General features: G+C 49.4%; 11 protein-coding genes across 11 annotated transcripts; 4 read left to right on the forward strand and 7 right to left on the reverse strand.

The window, feature by feature from the left end:
* Window positions 1-1,171: 1,171 nt before the first annotated feature.
* Window positions 1,172-2,104, reverse strand: N7503_005251 (uncharacterized protein; the record flags this gene model as incomplete). The annotated part of the gene is made up of 1 exon (XM_057064798.1): window positions 1,172-2,104. One exon carries the CDS (start codon window positions 2,102-2,104, stop codon window positions 1,172-1,174), a length of 933 nt encoding a protein of 310 aa, XP_056922541.1.
* An 852-nt stretch (window positions 2,105-2,956) lies between these two features.
* N7503_005252 (flavin-containing monooxygenase) lies at window positions 2,957-4,906 on the forward strand (the record flags this gene model as incomplete). The annotated part of the gene is made up of 1 exon (XM_057064799.1): window positions 2,957-4,906. The coding sequence occupies one exon, from the start codon at window positions 2,957-2,959 to the stop codon at window positions 4,904-4,906; it is 1,950 nt and encodes a 649-aa protein (XP_056922542.1).
* Window positions 4,907-5,195: 289 nt separating this feature from the next.
* Window positions 5,196-5,954, reverse strand: N7503_005253 (type 1 glutamine amidotransferase domain-containing protein; the record flags this gene model as incomplete). Its single annotated transcript, XM_057064800.1, has 1 exon — window positions 5,196-5,954. The coding sequence occupies one exon, from the start codon at window positions 5,952-5,954 to the stop codon at window positions 5,196-5,198; it is 759 nt and encodes a 252-aa protein (XP_056922543.1).
* A 1,572-nt stretch (window positions 5,955-7,526) lies between these two features.
* N7503_005254 (inositol polyphosphate kinase KCS1) lies at window positions 7,527-11,595 on the forward strand (the record flags this gene model as incomplete). Its single annotated transcript, XM_057064801.1, has 2 exons — window positions 7,527-9,580; window positions 9,726-11,595. 2 exons carry the CDS (start codon window positions 7,527-7,529, stop codon window positions 11,593-11,595), a joined length of 3,924 nt encoding a protein of 1,307 aa, XP_056922544.1.
* Window positions 11,596-12,491: 896 nt separating this feature from the next.
* Window positions 12,492-14,461, forward strand: N7503_005255 (MFS transporter; the record flags this gene model as incomplete). Its single annotated transcript, XM_057064802.1, has 3 exons — window positions 12,492-12,775; window positions 12,841-13,747; window positions 13,796-14,461. The coding sequence occupies 3 exons, from the start codon at window positions 12,492-12,494 to the stop codon at window positions 14,459-14,461; spliced, it is 1,857 nt and encodes a 618-aa protein (XP_056922545.1).
* Window positions 14,462-14,818: 357 nt separating this feature from the next.
* Window positions 14,819-16,550, reverse strand: N7503_005256 (uncharacterized protein; the record flags this gene model as incomplete). Its single annotated transcript, XM_057064803.1, has 5 exons — window positions 14,819-15,074; window positions 15,142-15,384; window positions 15,442-16,057; window positions 16,122-16,265; window positions 16,322-16,550. The coding sequence occupies 5 exons, from the start codon at window positions 16,548-16,550 to the stop codon at window positions 14,819-14,821; spliced, it is 1,488 nt and encodes a 495-aa protein (XP_056922546.1).
* Window positions 16,551-17,221: 671 nt separating this feature from the next.
* N7503_005257 (uncharacterized protein) lies at window positions 17,222-18,042 on the reverse strand (the record flags this gene model as incomplete). Its single annotated transcript, XM_057064804.1, has 2 exons — window positions 17,222-17,332; window positions 17,428-18,042. 2 exons carry the CDS (start codon window positions 18,040-18,042, stop codon window positions 17,222-17,224), a joined length of 726 nt encoding a protein of 241 aa, XP_056922547.1.
* Window positions 18,043-18,172: 130 nt separating this feature from the next.
* N7503_005258 (uncharacterized protein) lies at window positions 18,173-19,332 on the reverse strand (the record flags this gene model as incomplete). Its single annotated transcript, XM_057064805.1, has 2 exons — window positions 18,173-18,184; window positions 18,247-19,332. 2 exons carry the CDS (start codon window positions 19,330-19,332, stop codon window positions 18,173-18,175), a joined length of 1,098 nt encoding a protein of 365 aa, XP_056922548.1.
* Window positions 19,333-19,651: 319 nt separating this feature from the next.
* N7503_005259 (GDP-Man:Man(1)GlcNAc(2)-PP-dolichol alpha-1,3-mannosyltransferase) lies at window positions 19,652-21,175 on the reverse strand (the record flags this gene model as incomplete). Its single annotated transcript, XM_057064806.1, has 2 exons — window positions 19,652-20,262; window positions 20,320-21,175. The coding sequence occupies 2 exons, from the start codon at window positions 21,173-21,175 to the stop codon at window positions 19,652-19,654; spliced, it is 1,467 nt and encodes a 488-aa protein (XP_056922549.1).
* A 613-nt stretch (window positions 21,176-21,788) lies between these two features.
* N7503_005260 (uncharacterized protein) lies at window positions 21,789-23,303 on the forward strand (the record flags this gene model as incomplete). Its single annotated transcript, XM_057064807.1, has 2 exons — window positions 21,789-21,898; window positions 22,010-23,303. The coding sequence occupies 2 exons, from the start codon at window positions 21,789-21,791 to the stop codon at window positions 23,301-23,303; spliced, it is 1,404 nt and encodes a 467-aa protein (XP_056922550.1).
* Window positions 23,304-23,372: 69 nt separating this feature from the next.
* Window positions 23,373-24,581, reverse strand: N7503_005261 (NAD(P)-dependent alcohol dehydrogenase; the record flags this gene model as incomplete). The annotated part of the gene is made up of 3 exons (XM_057064808.1): window positions 23,373-23,435; window positions 23,495-23,875; window positions 23,946-24,581. The coding sequence occupies 3 exons, from the start codon at window positions 24,579-24,581 to the stop codon at window positions 23,373-23,375; spliced, it is 1,080 nt and encodes a 359-aa protein (XP_056922551.1).
* Window positions 24,582-24,690: the final 109 nt, after the last annotated feature.

Genomic DNA, 24,690 nt, shown 5'->3' on the forward strand with positions numbered 1-24,690 from the left:
TCCAGATAGTCTGAGCTGTTGACATCGTAGGCTCGACCTATTTGTAATGACTCTATTTAGAGCCAAGCTGAACTAATCAATAGTATCAAGAGCAATGCTGCTGCTGCTCAAGGTATGACCTTAGTCCCATTTACTCAGCCAGAATTTGTCGAAAGGGCCCTTTGAACAGCCAAACGAGCAAAGCAGGGAGATTGCCGCCAAGGCTATTGGCTAAACTGGGTATTACATCCAGCGTACACTTGGCAGTACCATTAAATATGATGAATGAAGACTGTTGTTCTTCCTCGGATTTGTCTTCTTTTATGCATGTGTTAAATTTGCTTAATGTTGCTTGGGATGCTAACGGTTGCTGTCACGATTAGATGTAAGCAACTGAGTCTCAGTTAAATCTGCTACCTGAGGGGAATCAACATCTGATGGAACAGGTCTCGTGATCATTAGTATTATTAGAGTTAACCACATTTCCTGGGAGCTCTGTGAGTGCTTTATTGAATAATTTGCCAAACAAGTTAAATTTCTAGCTAGCCATGAGATCCATGAGTCCCACCGTGGACGCAATGCTCTTATAGCTTTGTAGGCAGACTGTTACATAATCAAAGCATCATTGGTCTAGTGGTAGAATTCGTCGTTGCCATCGACGAGGCCCGTGTTCGATTCACGGATGATGCAATATTCTTCTTTTTGCTTGCGGGACATCCTCGGTCCTCTGGAGTCGATCAAAAGAAATTCTGCCAATGTTATCTGGGTCTCTAGCGGTATTGGCAAATCCATCATTAAGTGGCACGAATATTGGAGCCATACTTATGTATATCCAATTTTTGGTGCAAAACCCATGAACAGCCTTTGTCACCAATGCTCACAATATCATAGTATTAACAAGTTTGATTAAATCTATCACTGAAGGAAAGAAGGAATGAAGATGATTAATTTATTGGACATGTTTGATACATGACGCAAGACATTATATGAAAAGCTCATTGCCGGTTTGGGAATAGCACGTGAATTTGGTTCGAGGACCTGCATTTCGTTATTAAAAACACACCAGACGTAATATAGCTTTTTTCATTTTTATAATGAATGCACGAAAGGATCGGTTGGTGAATGTTAGGGTATCAGATAATCATTCCATCGTAGAGCCAAATTAACAACAGGAGTGCTAAAACTTACGAGCTTAGTTGTGGGTCCTGGACACTTCCGAGGTCTCCTGGGAGGTACACTGATCCTGAGTATGCCGACGAGACGCAAAATTCGAAGACATGTCCTGAGAAGATGGTAAGATGCTGGCCTCATTTGTTCCATAACCACCATGTGGCAGTTCGCGGTCATCCCATGATTCACGCGCTACAGAAATCAGTTTCCCCAGGATGGCATATTCTAGCTTTAGCTTGATACTATATGCAACGGGCTTGAACATCACTTGCAAGGCATAATATCCCACATATTCAATGACGACAATTGCGACGTCTAAGAAGAGGATGATAATGTTGATGACGAGCAGTTGGCTCAAAATTCCACGAGATTGACCTCCGGGTCGGAGACGGAGCAGGTGAATTGCTTCCCAGACGTAGATGCTCGATATCACTAGTTCTTGAATACAGAACCAGACGACCTGGACTCGCTCCATGATATTGTAGCCATGGGCGAAGGGGCCCGAGGGCATTCCCACGGTGCCAAACAGGAGGACCGCTGTTGTTATGTGTAACAGTATGGCGTCAATGATTATCATCCACAGGACTTTCCATAGTACTTTTGTGTTCCGCAGAAGTAGATGTAGCCGCGACCATAGCACCATGGACTGGCCTGTGACCATGCCGGACCAGCTGAATACGATGAGTGTTACACAGACATATGGCGTGACCCCTGTCGGGAAGAAGAGAAGGATAAACCCCAGGCAGTAGGGTATTATGCTGAAGGAGGCAACCAATAAGCTCCAGAAGTAGCACCCACGCCAGCGTTTGAAAGTGACGAAGCACAAGATAACTAGCTCGATCGCATTGTACCAGGCTATGGAAGAGAATGTGGCGAAGGCGATGGCTCGTGCTGAATCGTTTGCGGAGTAGTGAATCAGAGAATTCGCAATGCTCGAGATGTTCGTGCTCGACATGGACGGAGGGCGATACGGCTGGCTTCATGAGGTTCACGAAAATCACACAATTGCCTCATGTTGGATGTAGCATGTTTCGCCCGAAACTTTGCGGGGAAGCCGAAAACAATTTCTTCGCGGCCAGATTTGGAAAATGGGACTGAGGAAAGTGACTATTATCACGAGGATCGTTCCCTGGTACCATTAGGCTGTGCGAGACATGACTGGATGATGTTGCTTTTCCGGGGTTTCGCGCCATGGCTCATCAAGCTTTATTGGGGAGCAATTGACGGATTGGTCCATTCAAGGTTCAAATATAGTCAGCCACCGAGGAGTTGCCCCCCCCTCCCCCAAAATGCCCACTGCTGGAGATCAGCTATGGTGTATGTGATGGTGTATAGGTATGGGGAGACGTGGAAGAAGTTACAAGAAGCGTTGGCTATCTACACGCGACGTCATTGCGTTGGCTCTCACCAATGTTTTTTCTATGAAAAGACCTATAGCTTTTAACCATATAATCTGGAATACTACATATACATATATCACAAACACGTAAATTCATGTTTGTTGATTATCTTCTTTGAAGGGAAATCCACCTCATGTAGGCCTCAGTGGGCCGTTGGGCATTCTTCCTTTAGACCCCTTTAGACAGGCCTGTCAATATTCAGCGGTGGCATGCTGGTGTGGCATTCTGCGGGATGATCGCCGTCCAGCCCCCAACTTGATATTCCAACCCTCAGTTGCTGGCTGTGGGGTAAACAAAGCAGATCACTGGGCGAATCGGTCTCAATAGTCTGGATTTTTTATTGTTTTACCTGCACGCAGTCATCTGGGCTTAACAGAACTTGAACTCAGCAATACATTTGTTCCACCATGTCACCCCTCAACAGTCAAGTGAATGCCCCTCTGTTCACTCCCAATGAGGAAGTTGACTCCAAAGCAGCCCAAATGAAAGCCCGCTACGAGGAAGAAAGGAAGAAACGTCTACGTGAGGATGGAAACGCACAATTCATCGAAGTCTCAGAGTCCCCTCAGTATGAACGTTTCGCCGACGATCCGTGGATTGACCCGACAGCAGTCCAACCTCCGCTCCAAGAGAAGTTCCCCGATAACCGATGCGAGATGCTGATCATCGGTGCCGGATGGGGTGGTATACAAAATGCTGTCCGCATGGTCGAGGCTGGCATACTTGCCGAAGATATCCGCATTATCGACCCGGCTGGTGGCTTTGGTGGCACCTGGTACTGGAATCGGTACCCTGGGCTTATGTGCGATATTGAGAGCTATACCTATCTTCCTTATTTGGAGGAGACGGGATACATACCTAAGCATCGATACTCAGAAGGGGAAGAGATTCGGGAGTACGTTGATATTGTTGCGCAGAAATGGGGATTGGTGGACTGCGCCGTCTTTCAAACCCAGGCACAGAAGATTGTCTGGGATGAGGATGCTAAAGAATGGTCGGTTCATTTGATCCAGCGTCGCAAGGGCCTATCTCCAGAGACTCTCCAAATTCGCTCTAAGTTTGTCACTATTGCTGTTGGTGTGCTCAACTGGCCTAAGCTGCCGAATATCCCGGGGATTTTCGACTACCAAGGCGAAATGTTTCATTCTGCTCGTTGGGCATACGATATCACTGGTGGATCTCCCAAAGATCCATCGCTTATCAACTTGAAGAACAAGCGGGTCGTGATTATCGGCACAGGAGCGACGGCGGTGCAAACTGTTCCACGGCTCGCACAATGGTGCAAGCATCTCTATGTTGTGCAGCGGACGCCGGCCTCTGTGGATGTTCGGGATCAGCGAGAGACTGATGAAGCATGGTTTCGTAAAGAAGTTGCACGATCGAAAGGATGGCAACGAGAGCGAACGCGGAATTTCCACCAACATTTCACTCTAAGCGAGAGCGAGATTCCAGCAGTCAATTTGGTCAACGATGAATGGACCCGCGCGCCTGGTCTAGTCGGTCTGACTGGGTATAAAGATGGACCCAAAATACCGGAGGATATCCCAGAATACACGGCAAGGTTGGTTGAGATCGACGCTCCTCGTCAAATCCGCATTCATGCTCGTGTGGATAAAGAGGTTGAGGATTCAGCAACCGCAGAGAAATTGAAACCCTGGTATCCTGTATGGTGTAAACGCCCTTTATTCCACGACGACTACCTCAAAACCTTTAACCAAGACAATGTGACTCTTGTCGATACGGACGGCAAGGGTGTTGACCGGATAACCGCAGATTCTCTTATCGTCGGCGACCAGACTTACCAGGCAGATATAGTCATCTTCGCGACAGGTTTTCGTGCCCCGCCTGCTGGCACGCCAGCTGAGAAGGCAAACATGTCAGTCATAGGCTTGAATGGAGTCTCCATGAGTGAGGAATGGTCTCGCTTCGGCCCTACAACGCTGCACGGCGTCATCGATGCCAAATTTCCGAATCTATTCCTCTCCGGACCTCAACAGGCTTCTACAAGCGGGAACTATCGCTTTAGCCTCGACGAGTACGCGAAACATGTGTCATATATATTGGCCGAAGCAAAGCGCAGGGCCAATGACGTACACTTTGCGGTCGTACCGTCTGATGAGGCAGCAGAGGACTGGGGCATTCAAGTCATGATGCATTCTGCGCCAATGGGGGTTGCACTTGGATGCACACCGGGGTACTTCAATTTAGAGGGTGACCTTGATCGTGCGTTTCACAAACCCGAGCGACAGATGGCCTTGGCACGGTCGGGTATTTGGGGCTCAGGGATCGAGCACTGGCTCCAAATAATTGAAAACTGGCGAGCCAATGGGAACATGAGGGGTATTATGGTACGCTGAGAAAGAGCCTGTCCAACTTACTTATACCTATAAAGTAGATATTAGTTTATAACTCAGGGAGGGTTTCTTATCTTCAAGCGCCAGGGCGCCGCTATATCAAATATGACAATATATTATCATACAATACGCAGCGACGACCGGTGAACTCGTAAAATTATGAAGATAGGGGAACTGGGGATTCAGACTGGGTAATGGCGCAGCATATCCATATTTTATCCTGAGCCTGACCTTAAAAGCTATATAACATGTTCCTCGTTATTTTTTACAATGCGCGACCACGTTGTTGACCTCATACACTAATCATCCTCACAAATCGATCACCAAGAGCATTCGCTGCTAAGGGATTTCCACCAGTAACCAACTCTCGATGTAGTGTGGTTCCGCCAAACTTCTCAGGTACTCCTTCAACCATCACGGCGCCTGCATTCTTCAACGCCGACTCGACTTTCTCGACTTCCCCACCCAACAATGTTTCTACCGCCTTCTCCTCCGCATCACTCCATGAGGTAATCTTGTACCCATCATACACAAACGACCCGTCGCCGGCCTTCTTTGTGCTCAGCAGTGCATATGGACCATGACAAATCGCCGCAGTGGGCTTATTCTCCTTGTTAAAGTACCGCAAAATACGGCCCAGCTCTGGGTCATCACCGAGATCGGCAAGAGGAGCATGTCCGCCTGGAATGAAGACTCCAGCGAAGGTTGATAATTCCTCATCGCTGATGGAGCTGAACGTTCGTGGACGGGTGAATCCATTTTCGGCTTTCATGCGTTCCATAAGATCATTCTCACGCTGTCGTTCGTAGAAGTTTCCTGCGTATGCCAGTAGGCTTACACTATTCGGATCTGGGGTCGGTTCTTTGCCTTTAGGGGAGGCAAAGGTCACCTCATGGCCGTTGTCGAGAAGTTTCTGGAGGGGCTTGGCTAGTTCTTGAAGAAAGAACCCCGAGGGCTGGTCCACCGTTTGGCCGGCGTCGGGCCCGGACGTCTTCTTCAGAGGAAATGAGTCTGCATCGCTCAGGACGATAAGAACTTTTTTGGACGGCATTGTAAATTAGAGTAAATTGTGAGCCTTTGTTGAATTGTAACAATGAAGAACATTGAATTCATTCGATACTGCCATTATATAACGTATTCTGCCAATGACCGTGAAATGACTTCAACGTGACGTATCTTCAAGCCGGTACCAGTTTCTAGCAAGATTGAGGAGAGGAAACAAGAATTTTCATTGCATTATAGCTGTATAGCTAAAGATGAAGCACCAAGCTCCCTAAATTCGTGTTCTTCCAAGGTTGTAAGGGATACTTTTCACAGTGGACATGCCTAGGACCCCCATATAGTGCATAGACAGCACCGACATGGCCAAGACCAATAGATCGAACGGTACACCGCATGTTCCTGTTCCAAGCCCCTTTAGAGATAGGTTGAGACGCGGCTGGTAAATGAGCATTTAGCTTTCGCTATCCCTGGCTACGATAGTCAGGTGTTTTGAGAAACTATTCCTGTCCGAATTCCTCAAATAAAGCCCCTGCCAATCATGAGTAGTGATGAACCAGGGGCCATCCCGACTGGCTAAGAATGGTGGAGGCGACACCGTATGGTTGACCATGAGCGCTGCACGCCAGTGCAAGACCCCCGTTGATAGGCTGAAGAGAAATCCATGAATTGAGAGGGATCGACCCGAGAACTTTGTTATCCCTTGCCCCCACTGCTCGGGGAGAAGTCGTCAACCATTGGGAATTGGACCAAGGTAGCCTATCTGAAGTGCCACTGTGAGAGTGTGGGTTGATCGTACCAACATTTCTCTCCCTTTCGAATTGTGATGAATCGTGTCACTTGGGAGGAAATGTTTGTTCTGCAAGATTCGCTGCATCTGACCTAGAAGGAACGGATCGACGATCGCATCATTGTTCGTTAGTGTGGCTGGGAAATTGAAGATAAGACTGCATGTTGCACTGAATGGGTTTGAAGGGAATTAACTATTCAGTCTGGGGTAAAGGGAAGAAGATCGAAGTTAGAAAATCATATAGAAGGCAAACCTATGCAGGTGACTTCATTCTTTCTGTTCCACTCTTCCTATCTCCCTCCTATCGCACCCCCATCGACGGTTTTTCTCCAGTTTTTTCCTTGTTCCATTATCCTTCTTATCTTCCTGCATTCATCTAAGTCTCCACTTTAACAGGAAGAAGGAGAACCTCACGATCGGGTCTCCACAAGGCGGTGACGGACGATCGGCGTCACTGTGCTACCGGCTAGGTCTCAGCCTGCCTCATCCTTTATCTATTACTCTTTTTACCCCAAACCAATTCACCTCCTCTGATCCCGGTTATCTGACCGATTTGCGGTCAACCTCCACCTGTAAGATCCGTCTCTTCCCCAACGTGGCCCTCGGACTGTCCCGTGTTTCTCGAAAAATCTCTCCCCCCCTAGTCACTTTCCTGGTCACTTTCTCCACTAACTCGGTGTGGTTCATTGTCGTGACGCCAGCAAGCTGTCTGCCTCCGTTTTCGTGTTGGCGTCCCATCCTTTCGACCCCCAACACCCCTCCGGCATTGACCAACCACTGTCGCCATCGCTTCCAGACCCTTCCGACCCTGTAACTTTGACCAATGTCCTCTCCATGTCAAACCCGCCGTCCGATCCCGAAGATACCTTGCCTTACCCCCTGGTGACACCTGCCGCGCCTGCCCAACATGATTGCTCAGCGGAGGTCGAACAAGCTCGGCCCAACCCACGTCACCACTTGTTGCATTCACCGCAGCAAAACCTGTCCCAGGGGGCTCCACAGGCATCCTCCCCGTCGCGGGCGGAATCCCCCACAATTCGTCAATGGACCCAGCCTGCACCTCCGTTCACTGTAAAAAGGGCTCCCACGAACCCGCAGGCCATTTTTCCCCGCCCGGAAACCTTCTACAGTCCACAATTGTCCGAAAGAGATAGTATCTTTGCAACCCACTACCTTCCTACCGACAGCGGCGCCAATACCCCACAATTGCCCCCAGCAAGGGCCCCGGAGAATGAGCGCCAGGTGAATTCCATTCCGCGCCTCGATGATGTGCACGGGGCTCCAAGTCCTCCCTCTAAGGTCTCTCCCCTCAATCCTCACGTCGACCCTTCCCACATGGAAGTTGACGTCCGCAGACATCTCCCATTACGCTCTTCTTCTCTCTTCCCTTCCACCGATGCCTCCCCTTTCTCTGCCTTGCGCTCGTCCATCTTCGTTCCAGACCAGGTGAAAGACCAGGAAAGGGAGGCTGGTGTTCAATCACTGTATACGCCGGGTGATCCAGGTACGAGGTTTGACAGCCCAGACTCACCGACCGAACGCAGTCTTCTTCCATCCGTACTAGACGATGTCTCTCATTCACCCCAGTCATTGACGCCTGACTACGGGCGGCCGCCGCTGAGCCGAGAAGGCGTTTCCTTCGATTCATTCGCCGAATCTTCTCGGGCCGTGGCTTTAGAGCCGAATCCCAGTCGAGGCCGCCGTGGACGTGTGGATAGTACGATTGAGGCGAATCTGAACAACGCGGAGCCTGCTTCCAACGTGCGCAGTCGTAAGTCCAGCCATTACTTGGGCTTGTTCAAAGAGAATACCACTTCACCAGAGCGGAAAAAATGGGAGGACCATTCCCGACAGCACGATGAGGCCGCAGAATTGTGGGATCATGCTATGGATCACAACATGCAGACCTCAAATCTGTCGGAGGATAGTGGACTGATTCGGAGGAGCATCTCTCTTCCCTCCCTCGGGGATGGCCCATCGTTCGAAACACCAAATGAAACTGAATTACAGCATCAGCCAGAGTCGGAGGGACCCTCGAAGCGTCGGCCGCCAGCTCTACCGCGCGGTCTTCTTGAAGAAATCAGAAACTTCCATTTGACTCCGGGGGGAGCCCGTGGTTCATCCTTTTCCAGAAGCATTCCCGCCCAGTATTCGGAACGCAGCAGGAGTTATTTCCAGAAAGAGCCTCATATTGAGCATTTTGCCGATTCGCTGAGCTCCGTTGAACAGGATGAGCGACGGGATTCGGCACAGTTCGAAGACGAGGGCAATGAGCAAATCAAGTCTGCCGTCTATTTCCCTCACGAGCGTGTTGCCGTCTCCGAAGCGGTCAATGACCCACGATCAATAGGACCGGAATCGCAAGGCGTGCAGCCTATGAAACTGTCTGCAACTGACAAGAGTCATGGATTGATGTTAATACCCCAACAACGTAGCCCTCCCCCCGAGCAAGATGTTGGCTATGTGGATATATCCTTTCGATCTAAAAATGAAAGTAAGATTCTCCATGGTGATCTTGCGCCACCCGATGGTGTACCAGAGAAGCCTTTGGGCCCGATTTCCGAGTACAGTTATGATTCCACCGCCGAATCCGATGCATTTTCTGCCGATGAAAGTGCAAAATCGGTTGATGATTCCAGCTTGACTGACGATGTGGATGTTACGCCGACTGCTACTCCCACTCAGCATTCACGTATCCTGGAACGTCGCAAGCCAGCTGGGCCCCTTGGTGCTGTTGAGTTGAAGCCCTATAGGCATCAAGTGGGTGGTCACACAACTGTATTCCGATTTTCCAGGCGTGCAGTCTGCAAACAGCTCAACAATCGAGAGAATGAGTTTTATGAACGCATCGAACGAAGACATCCAGACATGTTACTTTTTCTCCCCAGGTGAGTCGACAAAAGTCTTATTTTTTGCACCAAGAATGGAGAGAGGAAAAATCGACTGGCTGCCTACTTAGGCGCCAGACCCCGCCACGTCATATTCAACTCCACTTTCACTTATTGCCTGATGCTGATTACTTTTTTCCTCTAGGTACATCGGTGTTCTGAATGTAACCTTTTCGAAGACGCCCAAACGACCGAAAGAACATACTGAAAATGGCACTCACGAGAATTTGGAAGCAAAACAATCAAATGGCAATGGCGCCACTGGAATGGATTCTCAAAAACCAGGAGAGCCTCAGCGAATTGTGAGCCAGAGTCAGGTCACTGGCGTAATTCCTAAAGTGGTTCTTGAGAACAACCGCCACATCATCCCAGCTGATCTCTTTTCGCGCCAACGATCGAGGAAATTGGATGACTTTTCGAATACCCGACCACATTCTGCTGGTGGACTTGGAGAGCCGAGCTCAAGTCCTAACTCATTGAGCAATCAAGCAAAGATATGGGGAGCTACGACGGTCAACAGGAAGCTTCAGGAGCAGGTCCTTCGAGAGGTCTTCAGCCCTCCTGCCATTCACCACCATCGACGACATGCCCGTGGACATCTGCATTTGTCCAGAACCACTTCGGAAATAACTCGTCGGGGTGAAAACTTGTCTGAAGATCATACATCTACTTTGCGTCCCTCCGGTCTTGGCAAAGTTCGTACTTTAAGGAGTCCAGCAATGGACATTGCGCGATCTGATCCTGAAGCCCCTGCTCTCTCTTCCTCCGCGTCCACAGCTTTGGATGAAAATCGTGATCGCTTAGAGAGAGTGAAGACTGACGATAAGCTTAACCGCGCAAACTCTCTCAACCGTGGTCAGCATGTGCGAAGAAGACATTCAGGCGGTGGCCTTCAAAGGCAAAGAAGTATCGGTTCTGAGAAAAAGGGAGAGCTGATGTTTTTCGAAGATGACGGATATGGTGGAGATAGAGAAGACGAAATCTTCTCGATGGAGGGCGATGCACCTGCGTCTGCGGGTATTCCACCATCAGGGAGTTCTTCTACCTCGAAAATTTCTGAAGACGCTCCCAGCGAACCTTCCACCACTGAGAATCTGTCATCTGACAGGATATCAGCTGCCTCTTCCCAGCTTAGGCCGGAGGATGCTTTGACAGCCTATTTGCCTAGTAATCCAAAGGAAGCGCAGCTGAAAAATGACGAACGAGTCCAGTTCTTCCTTCTCCTTGAAGATCTCACAGCTGGTATGAACAAGCCATGCGTATTAGACCTGAAAATGGGTACCCGACAGTATGGCATCGAGGCGAATGAGAAAAAGAAGAAATCGCAAAGGCGCAAGTGTCAATCAACAACTTCGCGGCAACTTGGAGTACGTTTATGCGGCATGCAAGCCTGGAACGTCAAGAAGCAGGAGTACATCTTTGAAGATAAATACTTTGGACGCGATTTGAAATCTGGCCGTGAATTCCAGGATGCTCTCACCCGCTTCCTTTACGATGGTGTCAGCTACACCAGCGTGGCCAAGAAGATTCCCGGCATTTTGGAGAAACTATCACTGTTGGAAAACATGATCAGGAAACTAGATCGTTATCGACTCTATGCCAGCAGCTTGTTGCTTTTGTATGATGGAGAGCCAGCCACTCCTCCACAAACCCCCAACCCAACTACTGACCCCACTTCCCGACCCCAAGCCAACGAAGATGCCCAGAAGAATATCAATGTTCGACTCAAGATTGTTGATTTTGCCAACTGCGTCACCGGCGAGGACGAATTGCCCCCTGACACCCCTTGTCCACCACACCATCCCAACGATATTGATCGTGGTTACCTACGAGGCCTTCGCACGTTGCGCATGTACTTCCTGCGTATTATGAACGAGGTCACGAAGGACGAATTCATTGAACGTGGTGAGGGGGAGGGCATTGCGCTAGGCTCCCAACCCGCTGTTCGTGAGCAACCGTCCGAGCAATATGACGAGAATGTGATGGAAAGTGATGCGGGTGAAGTCAGCTTCTGAAATGATCCTGGCCTATCTGCCAATCTGGCGCTTGGGGATAGATGGTGCAGTTCGAGTTGTGTCATGAAATATCCACACTCGACCTGCATTTTCTCCCTTCCCCCTTACTTTCTACCTTACCTCCCTTTCCCTTCCCGAACTGCCCTCAATAAGAGCAGACGATGTAACGATGTCCACGGACGACTCAATGATTTTTTGTCAATCCTGGATGCATTTAGAGCCTGGGTTTTGTTCGCTTTTCTTTCAGTTTTCTCTCCGTCTTCATTTCCTGGATTGGCGTGTACGAGATTATCCCGACCTTTTGTTTCCGATTCACTTCTCGGTTCTGTTTTATTGATAATACCCCGAAGGTTTTTGGTTTCGCCTGGCCTTCACTTTGCGGGGCTATTTCCAGCCCCGTGCTGTTTGTACATGATACTCTCATATCCAGTATTAGACAGAATCATCCAAAAAGTCAAAAATCACGTTCTTCACAGTTCTTTCTAAAGTAGTATTTCCGCGAACTTGGCTCTTGGCAGCCTCGGCTGATATCACGTGTTCGACGATAAGCTCCGCATTCTAATCGGGGTTGGGGGAACTCCTTCCAGTTGCTCGCACTACTCCATACTCCAATTCACTTTCCATTTCTCCTCATCTTCCACACAAGCCATAGTCAATCACTCCTGAGATGGGCCCCATTTGAAGCCCAATGACGTAGGGTGGAGCTCTGACAACAAAGCAACTGATCCACCCAGCTGACACGGGTGCCTATCATTCGACCTCCGCCAATAGCCCCGAGCCCCATACCGTTTTAACAGTACCTCATCGAATAGCTCCCCAAACGTACAAAGCTACCTTCGCTTCCTATCCATTCCCTCAGAGACTTCCGGTACAGGCGACCGGGTGTGCTGAGCAGGATGTCCAGCTCCACCGGCCATGTCGATAAGCGGGACTTCGATGCCAACCGACCCCTCCTTGAAGATGGAAACATAGACGGGCCCAATCTGGATACCAACCCAGCTAATGGGCGGTCTAGGGCGGGATCACGCCGCTCACGCCGCTCCTCACGCTCAGGATTCGGTGCGACCAGTGACGACGGACTTCTCAGCGATGTCGTGGATGGTATTGTCGAACGCGATCGACGGAAAATGCATAAAGAGGTTATACGAGTCATTAGCTTTGTTTGGGCTATTATTACCTGGTATGTAAACCGACTTCGTGGCTGCGGTCCTGGGTGTTTCTGGTCACTAAATCATAGCTTTTTAGTCTGGGTGCGGGTAGCATTACGGCGTTTTCGTTGTACGGGCATTTGTTGCTGACCAGGCTTCATTACACCCAACTTCGGGTCAATGCGATTTCCATTGCGGCTGAGATTGCGATGTACCTACTGGTTCCGATATTTGGGTACTTATGCGACCGGTATAGCCCATCCCCATTGTCCTTGGCTTCGGGTGGGTTGTTTGGACTGGGGTATTTTCTTGCTGCGTTCACATACAGAAGTGGCCCGCCTCCAGATGTGGGAGGCTCTGGGTGGCCATTTTGGGTGATGATCGTGGCTTTCATTGCTATTGGAATGGGCACGAGCTGCATGTACCTCGCTGCTGTGGCGACCTGCGCCAAGAATTATGGCAGAGGAAAGCATAAGGGCATAATGCTTGCTTTGCCAATCGCAGCATTTGGACTGAGTGGAATGTGGCAGAGTCAGTTGGGAACTTATGTACTATGCGAGCGTGATCCCGACGGCAAATGTGGAGATGTGGATGTGTTTCGATACTTCCTTTTCCTGGGCATTGTCTTGCTAGTGACTGGAATCATCGGTACCTTTGCGTTGCGCATCGTTGACGACGACGAAGAGGAGCGATATATCGATGAGACCGTCGAGGAGCTGGAGCGCAGTGGACTCCTCGAGGAAAGCGATTTCTTCCGACCTAGGGGTGAGATTCGGGCAGCTGTGGAATACGGCACCTTTTTGGACAACAACGAAGAGGAAACTCTTTCCGGGGAAGAGCGAGAAGAGAGACGGCGAGAGAAGGAAAGAGAAGAGGAAGAACGTCGAAAGAAGAACTGGCTTCTTAATTACGAGACTCGGGTGTTCCTCCTCGATCCTACCATGTGGTGGCTTGCCGCTGGGTTTTTCCTGGTCACTGGACCTGGCGAGTCATACATCAATAACGTGAGTCTTCGATCCTCTTGATTTGTAGTAAATTACTGACCAGACTAGCTCGGCACTATCATCCCAACTCTAACGCCACCATCTTACGCACTCAATTTACCACCGCCAGCCGGTCTTCCATCAACTCATGTCACCACTGTAGCATTGACATCGACCATTGCCCGATTGCTCACCGGCTCCCTCTCCGATTTCTTTGCACCACCAGCAACGCATCTATTCCCTCCAATCCCAGATAGTCGCCGACACACAGTCCCTACGGCAGAGAACAACCGCCCCACGGTTTCCCGGATGGTCTTTCTCCTACCGTCAGCACTTCTTCTTTCAATTGGCTATCTCATCCTTGCTTCTCCCCTCGCACTGGAATTGCCCCCTCTCTTCCACCTGACCACGGCCCTCGTCGGTTTCGGTTACGGAAGCGCCTTCTCTCTTACCCCGATCATCATCTCCGTCGTATGGGGCGTAGAGAACTTTGCCACGAACTGGGGTATCGTAGCTATGATGCCTGCCGTCGGCGCCGCACTATGGGGCGTTATTTATTCTGCCGCGTACCAGAATGCGTTGGATGATGGCAGTGGCAGTGATTTTGACGGCCAATGCCATGGTTGGCGATGCTATGGCTTCTGGGCCGTCGGTTGCACTATTAGTGTTTGGATTGCCATTGTGGCTTGGCTAGCTGCTTGGAGAGGTTGGAAGCGACGAGGTGTGGTTGTTTAACCACGATCCTAGTCATTTAGCGTTTCGTTTTTGGGTTTGCTCATATCTAGCGATATAAACATCTACGGAGTCAATGGAATCGAACAATTCGGGTACCAATTAACATCTGCGTTCGTTTCCGACTCGCATGCACTTGCCTTCAATGTAGGAGTTCTCTTTTCTAGCCCTGGAGATGGATGAGTTAAAAGTGTCGATTCATCGACTAGTATAGTGGACTTTGCTCAGAGCCACATTCATTCTTATTTACAAGTAGCTATCACCATCTTCTTGCATGGACACTGGCCACTCCCAAGTCGATCTCTAGTCTATTCGCAGATGCCCCGCCATCCAATTAAGTCTTCAAATCGAATAGACTCCCTATTTCGGAATCTCAGTGACGGTAGTTCGCTCATCGTCAGCCGACTCGATATCCTCCAATTTACCCTCTTTCAAGGCATAAACCTGGTCAATCTCTTCAATTTCCAGTTGCTTCGTCTCAGGAATGAAAAACCAGCCAAAAACGAACGCAACAGCCGACAGTGACCCATAGATGAAGCCCAGTTTGCCGCCAATGTCAACGTGGTGGGGCGTATCAGCAGTTTCCATGTAAGGGTAGGTGAAAGTCACGACGAATCTAGAATGAGTTGTCAGTACTCAATCGTACCACATATACAAAAAATATCAGGCGATATGTCACGTACTCGGTAATAAGCTTCACAGTATAAGCGATCTGCAGTGTCATCTCACGTAACGGAGAAGAAGGAAGTTCCGCGCCAATAACGTATGTCAGAGGAGCCCAGCCAAGAGACCAACTGAAACTGAAAAGAAGCAGCATGGCCACGATACCCTTTTTGGCATCGACGTTGCTTGAATCTGCCGTTCCAAGACCACCCATTGTCATCAATGACACAGTCTGAAGACTAGAGCTGGTGTGGAACAACGCCCTGGAAACGAAGTTAGCACCATATACCACAATTTGTGGAACAAGTGAAGGAACGAACCTCCGTCCAACAACATCAATCAACAAACCAGAGATGACAATCGCACCAATATCAATCGCATTAGTACCAAGAGTCACACTAAACGGATTGATGGTCTTCAACTGCTTAACAAACAGTGTTCCATACTGCGAAGCAAAAGCCTGACCGGTTGCCTGCTGGAAGAAATTCGCCGCCGAAACAATAAAAGTTCTCTGTCTGTTCTGGCGCGTAAAGAGATCTTTAAAGGACTTCTTTTGCAGCTGCTCAGCAACCTTAAATGAAAGCATCTCGAATCGCTCCCGAACCTCCTCGTCAGATGTATCCTTGCTCTTGAGACGGGTAAGGGATCGCAGAGCTTCATCCTGACGGTCGCGGAGAAGATACCAACGTGGAGATTCGGGGATGAACCAGACCAGACAGATGACAATGAATGGGACGACTAGGATAAGTCCAAAGGGGATCCTCCAGGCTGCGTTCGTAGTCATCTTCTTGGTGGCGCGGGCAATACCGGTGATGAAGAGGCCACCAGCTTTGATGCTAAGCCAGTATAGCACGCCCATTCCGCCGCGGTTTTTGGCTGGTGCCAGTTCGGCCAAGAAGGTTGGGATCACGGCCAATTGCATACCAAGGTAGATGTCTATCAGAAATCGCAGATATCAGCCAGGTGTTCCGATAGGTGTAGAAGAGGTTGTGGATCTCACAGTGTAGAGCTCTGGCCGTTTGGAGTTGGGCTTGAGTAGTCGAACTAACGACGACAGAGGCACTGCCGAGTGCATACACGCTCATGGTGAAGATACACATACGACGTCCCCATCGATTACTCACGTATCCGCCGATGAAAACACCTATACGATACTTCGTCAGAAAGGACCCAATTGAGTATAATGGGCAGGTCACGTACCAATAATCTGACCACCTGCCTTCAGACTGTTATACAGAGAAGTGTACAGAGCCGGAATCTTGTACGCATCAGTCTTAGCATCGTACACACCAAACTGCTTCTCAAAGGCGTCCATCGCCTGACAAGACGAAAAAGCCTGATCACTCAACCCATAATTGAAAGCCGAGAGAACGAGCAAGCCAGTTGAAAACAGCAGCATTGGGCTAATAGCCCATCTTCCAGCAGCCATTTTCGTTCCGGAAATTCAAAACTAGGAATGATATGTAGAGGCCACTGTGCCAGGATCCTAAGATGTGGCAAGTTTTTTATCAGATTGATCGATTGATAAAATAAGATCTCTGCATTTGGAAGAGGAATAGCCGGTGTTCCGTGGGTGGCCCATTATTCGCTTGATCTCCGACCATCGCATCTGCGGACATGACTTCCGTTTCGAATACTAGTCGTAATGACGGCGAGGGAGTGGATCAAGGCTGTGAAACCGGGATCTGGAAACTTGATGTACGAGTTATAATTGGGAAAGGGATCCATCGGACCCTTATCAGACGTGGTACCGCAGCCTTACAGCCCTACGGGGCGAGAACACCAAGCTTTGCTAAGGCAACTTACCCGTGCTCGGCAAATATTACTGTCTTGAGTCTCCACTTCACTCCACTTTGTCCACTTTTTCTGCTTTTATCGACCAGCGCAGGCAGCAGTATTACACACGTAAAGGCTAAGCTTTTCCCTTTTATCTTGGAAGTTGTTCAGGGACTATTTAGGTGTCAATGAGACATTGACACCCTGGGTTATGTGAGTTGTTTTCAAGCTTTGATGGCTATTTATGGGAAACAGTTTTGAACCAGGGATATCAAAAAGCAAAAATAGCGCTCCATGACCAAGGTTCGTGCCTCCCCAATTGGGCTAGACGTCGGTTGATGTCGGATCAAGACCTGTAAATACCTTGTACAGCCTTTTACTGGCAGCGGGGCCAACCCTCGAGTCTGTCAGAGCACCATTCTTGTTTGCAGATTTCTAGTCCAGGGATCAGCGGAGATTCTTGCATATATAGCAGATTTAAAATTACAATCGCGGGAAAGACGGGCCATTAGGGGAAGAGATATACATACCCTGACATCTTCTAGCATCGTGGGCCCATGCATGCGCATACCGCGGATAAGGTCCGTTACGCATGGGTATTGTGCTGCAATACCGTACGACATGGAAGCTGTCACGCGGTTGATTTCCTGGAGCATTTTGACAAATGTGTCTAGATTGTCTTCACCGGACTTGACTTGACCCACGTCCATGCAGAATGCAGCATCGTTACCCTCCATCATTTCGCGACGGTAGGGGATTGTGGAGATATGTTCGGTGAAATTCTTGATCCATTCGGCTGATTCTGATGGTGTCGCGGTATGGTGAATAAGACATGCATGGGTCACTTGCAGCGTAAGGAGCGCGTCTTCAACCGTATCGTCATCGACAGGGGGTGTAGTTTCGGGTTTGTTTTTCGGTTTTCGGCCGCGACTCCGGGCCGTCGTGGGTTCAGGAGCTGCTGGTTGTTCATATTGGCGAAGCACCTCCGCCTGGTAAGCTCTGTTCCTTGAATTCCGGTTCTTGCGCATCCAGGCTGTGAGGCCCTCAATAAGATAGATGATTTTGTGGCTGGGGTATGCGCTCCTGATCTTAAGGACGTGAAGCTCCAATGTTTCCCTTTCCTCGTCTGGGGAAGGAATTACCATATCCACAAAGTCTTGCGCCGGAACCAAGCACAGAACATGTTTTTCTGCCTCAATGTGGAGCGCGCACGGTTCCCAGTGACCGGCTGCCTCGTTGTATTTCGCTTTGACCTTTCGGCTCCATTTGATCAGATTAGGGATCGGGCTGGCAAAGAACTTGTGCTCCACTCCAAGTCGCTTCATAAACTCAACAGTCTGAGTACCCACACTAGCGTCTTCCAGTGAGGATGCAATGTGTGTGATCATCTCCGGCGTAGAATCCTTCTTGTCGACCTTGAGTTTATTCACTTCTGAAATATCTGCCGCCACCTGTTTCTGTTTTGCTTTTTCTTCCTTCAGCTTTAGTTTTCTTGCCTTTTCGAGCTCGCGCTCCAGCTCCTTCTGTGCTTTTGCCTCGGCACGAGCTTTGGCCTTGGCTTCTTTTTCTTCAGTCGTCATTTTGCCGGATTTCTTCGCTGGCCGCTTTGGTGAAATGGGTTCATCGATTTCGTCATCAGAATGATTCGAACCCCTCGTACCAGTTCCCACACTCTTACTTTTTCGATTTCCTGCCTTCGAAGCACCTTTCCCACTCGTAGAATTGTCCTTTGCACTGATAGTAGCGAGCAACTCCGCAGTCTTGCTGGAAAACATTGGTTTAGAAGCCGTTTTACTTCCAATGATATCTGCGAACCCCGGAATGGAAAACGGATCACTAAATTCCTCTATGCTGTCTTGGGTAAACTGATTGGCTCCGTTTCTCCCAGTAGCCTTCAAAAAATCTTCATCATCCTCATCAATGGTGATGATGTCAGGTAGGTCGTAGGTTTTGTTTTGAGAAGTTGGATGTTGAGGGCCGGAGAATCGGTTGAGAGGGTTTGAAGGCATGATTTTAGGTGGCCTTGCCGAGACAGGGGACGTGAAAACAATAGGATCTGAATTGTCCACGTTTGGAGCCGGTTGTGTCTTGGGCGCGGCGGGGCGTGAGGGTGGAAAGCTAAAGTCGTCGTCCGAGAATTGTATTGAGGGTAATGAGCTTGGGAACGCCGACTCGGAAAACGCTGACTCGGCAGGTCCCAAAGCTGATTGCGCGGATCGGAGGGGTGACTGTCTCTCGCGGCTAACTCTTCGCTTCTTGGGAGGTATGTCACTGTCATCGTGGGTAAACAATGGGGCGCTAATTGAGTCCAATGAGATCAGTCCCAGGCGGGATGGACGTCGAGAAATCGGTTGCGTTGACTGCGGTACATGTTGCGAGGATAAATTTTCTGGCACAGGGGGATCAGACGAGATCAGGTCTATAAATTCGGGCATTTTGTGATATGGCAATATCAAGAAGTGAAAGTGCGCCGTCGCGAAACGCGACGTCACGAAGTCAGGTGACCCTTATCGCGCATCTGCAAATCTACACCTTTTAAGGTTAAATGAGCCGTTACCTACCCTAATACTCTATTTCATCAATCATGGGAGGTCTTTGTCTAGAAGTCGACCCGGGTGAGCATATTATCTCTTAATAGCTACCATATGATAATAATCAATAGGGACAAATAACTTTGACACTTTCTTTTACCAACCCTGATTTCAAGCAAAGTATAAAAGACAAGTGGGGTATTAAATTCGAAGATAAACTACATCAAGCAGTCATGTGGTACACAAACAAGCCGATGTTTGCAAGCAATGCCACGATGAGAGCAAGCCCAACACACACCTGCATCCAACCATCAAACGGACGACGCTCTGCTGAGAGCATGGTGGAGATCTCTTCTTCCAGCCGATCGCCCATAGCCGTGAGTGAGAACTCACTATCGGCTCTTAGTTTACCAGCTGCCGCCATCTTTTCCACTTGCTGCAAACTCAGTCCATTTAGAACTTTGTCCATCACAGCAGTCCACTCATCGACGGCATGTGCGTCCCGGAGCCAGCCCGTTTCGCCCTCGACGATTGTTTCCAATGGACCGCCAGTGTTGGAAGCTAGAACAGGGAGTCCGACACGCATCGCCTCGACGGGCACAATGCCAAAGTGCTCATTGATCGGGGTATAGAGGAGCAGCTTTGACTGTACTAGTAGGGTGTCTTTAAAAGATGTAGGGACGGAGAGCAAGAAGAAAACATCGATATCATCGGGTATGGAAAGGGCAGAGACAACAGTCTTCGCGGTTGCGGTCTGCAGTCCGAGGCTAGATGCAAGGGTGTCGAGCTCTTGGTGGTACTGGACGTTTTCTTGGACACGATTGTCATAACCGCCTAGGTAAAACATGATCAGCCTGAATTTCCGATACGAAGACAACGCAAAGTACTTACCAGCAATTACCAACCGAGTTCCTTTCCTCTTCTCCGCACCCAGGCCATTGTATGCTCGAATCGCCAGAGCCATATCCTTCTTCCGCTCGAAGCGATTGATGCTCAGCAAGATCTTCTTTCCGCCCCAAAGAGGCCCCGCCGATTTCGCTTCCGGTGCGATAGCTTTCTCGTCGGTGTCAACGCACGGATAAACAACCTCGACATCTCCCAGCTTATCCGCCCCAAAGACCTGGCGCACAACCCCACGCGAGAACTTTGAATTTGCAACAACTCTATCCGACGCGCTCAAAGCCCAACCCTCAAACCAATCGAATGGAAATCTGTAAAGGTGCTTGGCTAGTCGAAGAAGGGAGCTACCTTCGTCACGGCGCGCAAGCAATTGATCTGGGAAATGGCAATAGAATAGAATCCGTTGGCGGTAGGACTTTTGTGGGCGGCCAAAGGTTTTAAGGAAAGGCACGCATGCGGGCAGTTGGTCGACAATAAAGATATCGTCCTGGTCTTGGTCCTTTTCCGCTGTTTTGTTGTCCGATGTCGTACCGTTGAATGTATCCCTCGACCCCAGTTCTGACAAAAGCGACACAGTCAAATGTAGTTGTCGCAAGGCGGCCATGAAAATGTGAAGGCGACCGAAAACATGCGCTGGGAATATGGTGTTGCCGCGGACGCGGACATCCAGTGTGCCATCGCGAGCTTCGTCGAAGCAGTGGTTCGTGTCGCGGTGGGATGTGTAGATCGTCACGCGGTGGCCGCGGTTCTGAAGAGCTAGTGCCACATCAATGATAAGTCGCTCAGCACCACCGATGCCAAGATCGGGGTGGACGATGACCACATTAGAGGGCGCAAGACCCGTCATGTTGTTTGTGGATGGTGAATTGAAGCTGGAGAACACGACAGCTTCATGACGATAAAGAACACGTGGGTATACGTCATCACATGACTAGCAACGGTGTAGCTTATATTTGCATTGATTCGCATTAACTTGCAGGGTAAATGCAGGTGTCATAATACATTCCAAAAGAGAAAAAAAAAACTGTCACGACGTTTCTTGTTCCTTTACACTGTTTGTTGCTATCTGAAGCTATCAGTGCTTCTGTATCTGGGTCTAGTATCCGAGAATCTGATCCGTTCGGATAAGTTTGGCATGGTCCATCTGCCGGGTATTCTCAGTGCCGCCAAATTCCCCCCATTAATAGCATGCATCTGCCGACTCCAATGATACTCGACTCCAATTCTGACAAAGCAAGTAGTCTAATAATCCCTAAAACGGCAAGGCCGAGTCGGCAACGACCGCATAGTGCTCAACTCCGGGGAAATTGGAGGTACTCCGTAAAGGAATTATCAGATCGGGTGGCAGAGATGCCGTCGTTGCCGTGATCCTTGAGGTTCATGATAATGCGTGACTTTTTTCTTTCTTCTTTTCTCCCTCCTTACTCCGTGTTAGGTGGAAGACTTGGGACGCCGCCAAAATGAAAGAAAAAGACATGTGCGAAGCCAACAAAACGGAGCGAGAGGCTCCACCACCAACACCGACGCAGAATGAGTCGCAGGATAATTCGACTTCGGAACCCTCGGATTTGTAAGTCTAGGTCAATCAACAAGCTTTGCCAAGCTTTTCTGTCCATGATTCTATAATTCCTCTTTTCGAGGGCTCCACACTGTACGTATAGTGTATGCTAACTCAATACAGTCACCATGTTATAATCGTCGCTGCCGGCTTTATCACCATGTTCATGACTTGTGGTATCGTCTTCTCGTTCGGAGTATACCAGGCAATCTATGAGGAGATGGCCAAGGAGTCCGGAACCCCATTCACAGGGACATCGTCCTCGATCATCAGTCTTATTGGTACGCTATCTATTGCGCTAATGTCGATGGGCGGGCCGTTCGTCAGTGCCTGGGCCAAGCTCTACGGCCCACAGCCGATCATCATGTTCGGAGGCGTAGTGTTTGGCCTTGGATGTATCCTTGCCAGTCTAAGTGAGTATATCTGGGAGTTCGAGCTCACACACGGTGTCCTCGTCGGTATTGGCACATGCATGGCCTACGTTCCAACCATGTCCGTCTGCCCAACATGGTTCAACAAGCGTCGTGGTCTGGCAATGGGAATCGTGATTTCTGGCTCCGCCTGCGGCGGTATGGTTTGGCCACCTGTGCTCCGGGCGATTACTACGCAAATCGGATTCCGGAATGCGCTACGCATCTCTGGATGTTTGAATGTTCTCTTCGTGCCTATCTCCGGATATGCATTGAGATGGGAACCGAAGTTCCAAGCGGAACTTCACGAACAGAATGCTGGGATTTCGAAGAAAACTGGTTGGGCTAAAGTCCCGCTTGTCAATTGGGAAGTTGCCAAGTCAAAGAAGTTCGTCGCGCAGGCATTGGGTTGCTTCTTGCAGTCCGCTGGATATTCGACACCTCTGTTCTTCTTTGCGGCTTTTGCGCGGTCTCTGGGATACAGCGTTGCCATGGCGGATAACTTCATCACGATTAGCAATGCGGCAAACTTTGTTTCACGTATTGTGATCGGTTATGCAGCCGACAAACTTGGCCGTTTAAATGTTTTGTATGCCACCACTGTGATGAGTGCCATTGCTACATTTGCGCTATGGCTCCCGGCTACTTTTGCCGGCACCACTATCTCCATCAAAGCAGGAGAGGTCTTGTTCATTTTCTTCGTCATTTTTTACGGCGCTTTTGGTAGCGCCTACATCTCGTTGTTCCCGGCCAGCTTAATTGAGTTGTTCGGTGTACAGCACTTTACTTCGGTAAATGGTGCGCTGTACCTCATTCGAGGCATGGGAGCCTTGCTAGGAACACCCTTAACAGGACTACTACTCCCAGGGCAGTCAGCATTGTCAAGTGTGTCTGTATATTGGAGAGCTACTATAACTGCCGGTGTGCTACTCTTCGCGGCAAGCATGGCCACGCTTTGGGTTCGGATAGAAGCATCCAGCGGAAGAGGACGAGCGTGGAAAGTATGAGCGAAGCATATAAATCAATTAATAATTATCTATGGTACATGAGCTTTCATCGCAAACCCAAATATAAATCTATTTCTGGATCTTGATAATGACCTTTCCTCTTGCTCGCTGCGAATGAAGTTTTTCATATGCCTAGAGAAAGCCCACTGGTAAGTATCATCGTATCCATGGCTCAAAAATGCAAGACATACCTTCAAAACATCCTCCATCTCCCAAGTCGAATCAATGACGGGCACCAAAACTCCGTCCTCGGCCAATTCCTTCACTCGAGTCATAACATCCACCCCAGGCGTCCCCATAACCATCTGGTACCGACGAGGCGTACCACCCAACCAAGCCGGCAAAGCCAAATTCAAAATCATTGCCCAAGCAAATGCAAACAAGCTTCCATTGGCGGATTGAGCCTGCATAGCACCAATATTGATAAACCGGCCCCCCTCACGCAGATACCCCGGGGAGTTAGTATAAAGCTCCTGAATACCCACCGTATCAACAATAGCATCAAAGCGAGTCTCGCCATGCTCTTTCGCCAAGTACTCATGTAACGGATCATGTTGGCGGTAATCAATGACCTACAGCAATTCTCCGTTAGACCCACCTGCACTTCAGATATGCTGCACGGAGTTGAGCACATATACATACCTCATCAGCCCCCAAAGACTTGACCAACTCAACATTCCCACCCGAACAACTCGAAATAACAACCCCAGTTTCACCAACCCGGTCCCTGATAACCTGCAAAATCATCGACCCCGCACCCCCACTCCCCCCATTAACAAAGACCTTATCACCTCGCTTAACATCCGCCGCATCGACAACCTGGACAGCCGTAACTCCATTCCCAGCCAAAGCAACCGCATGTTCTAGATCCATGCCGGCAGGAACAACATTCAACTGATCAACTGGACAAGGACAATACCCCGCCAACGTACCCGAGCCACGTCGCAGCAATATTCCTAACGAGGTACCTCCGAAGACTCGCGTGCCCAGCTGTATTTCTGGCCGGATAGTACTACTTCCAAGCGCGGCGATGGTGCCTGAGAATTCCAGCTCGGGAATTGCGGTGCCATCTTTTTGGATCCAGGGCGGGATGATGGCAGGTAGTGTGCTTGCGGTGGGTGTGAAGCCTGCGTAGGCTACTTTGATAAGGACTTCATTTGGGGCGAGTGTTGAGGAGTTTGGTGTGGGGAAGTCTTTTGTGTAGGTTAGGACTTTGGAGACTGGGCCGCGGGTTTTGTAATACCAGGCTGGCATTGTTGGGGGGATATCGGTGGACATGTTTGTGATTTGATATTTATTTGGATTTTGGGAGAACTTTTTAAAATGAAGGGAGGTGTTGGGACGGACATTGGGGATTGTAATGTTTTTATCTATTTCATCGGACGAA

Source organism: Penicillium pulvis (assembly GCF_028828015.1).
Source record: "Penicillium pulvis strain IBT 33274 chromosome Unknown contig_23_segment0_segment0, whole genome shotgun sequence".
NCBI classification, from domain to species: domain Eukaryota; kingdom Fungi; phylum Ascomycota; class Eurotiomycetes; order Eurotiales; family Aspergillaceae; genus Penicillium; species Penicillium pulvis.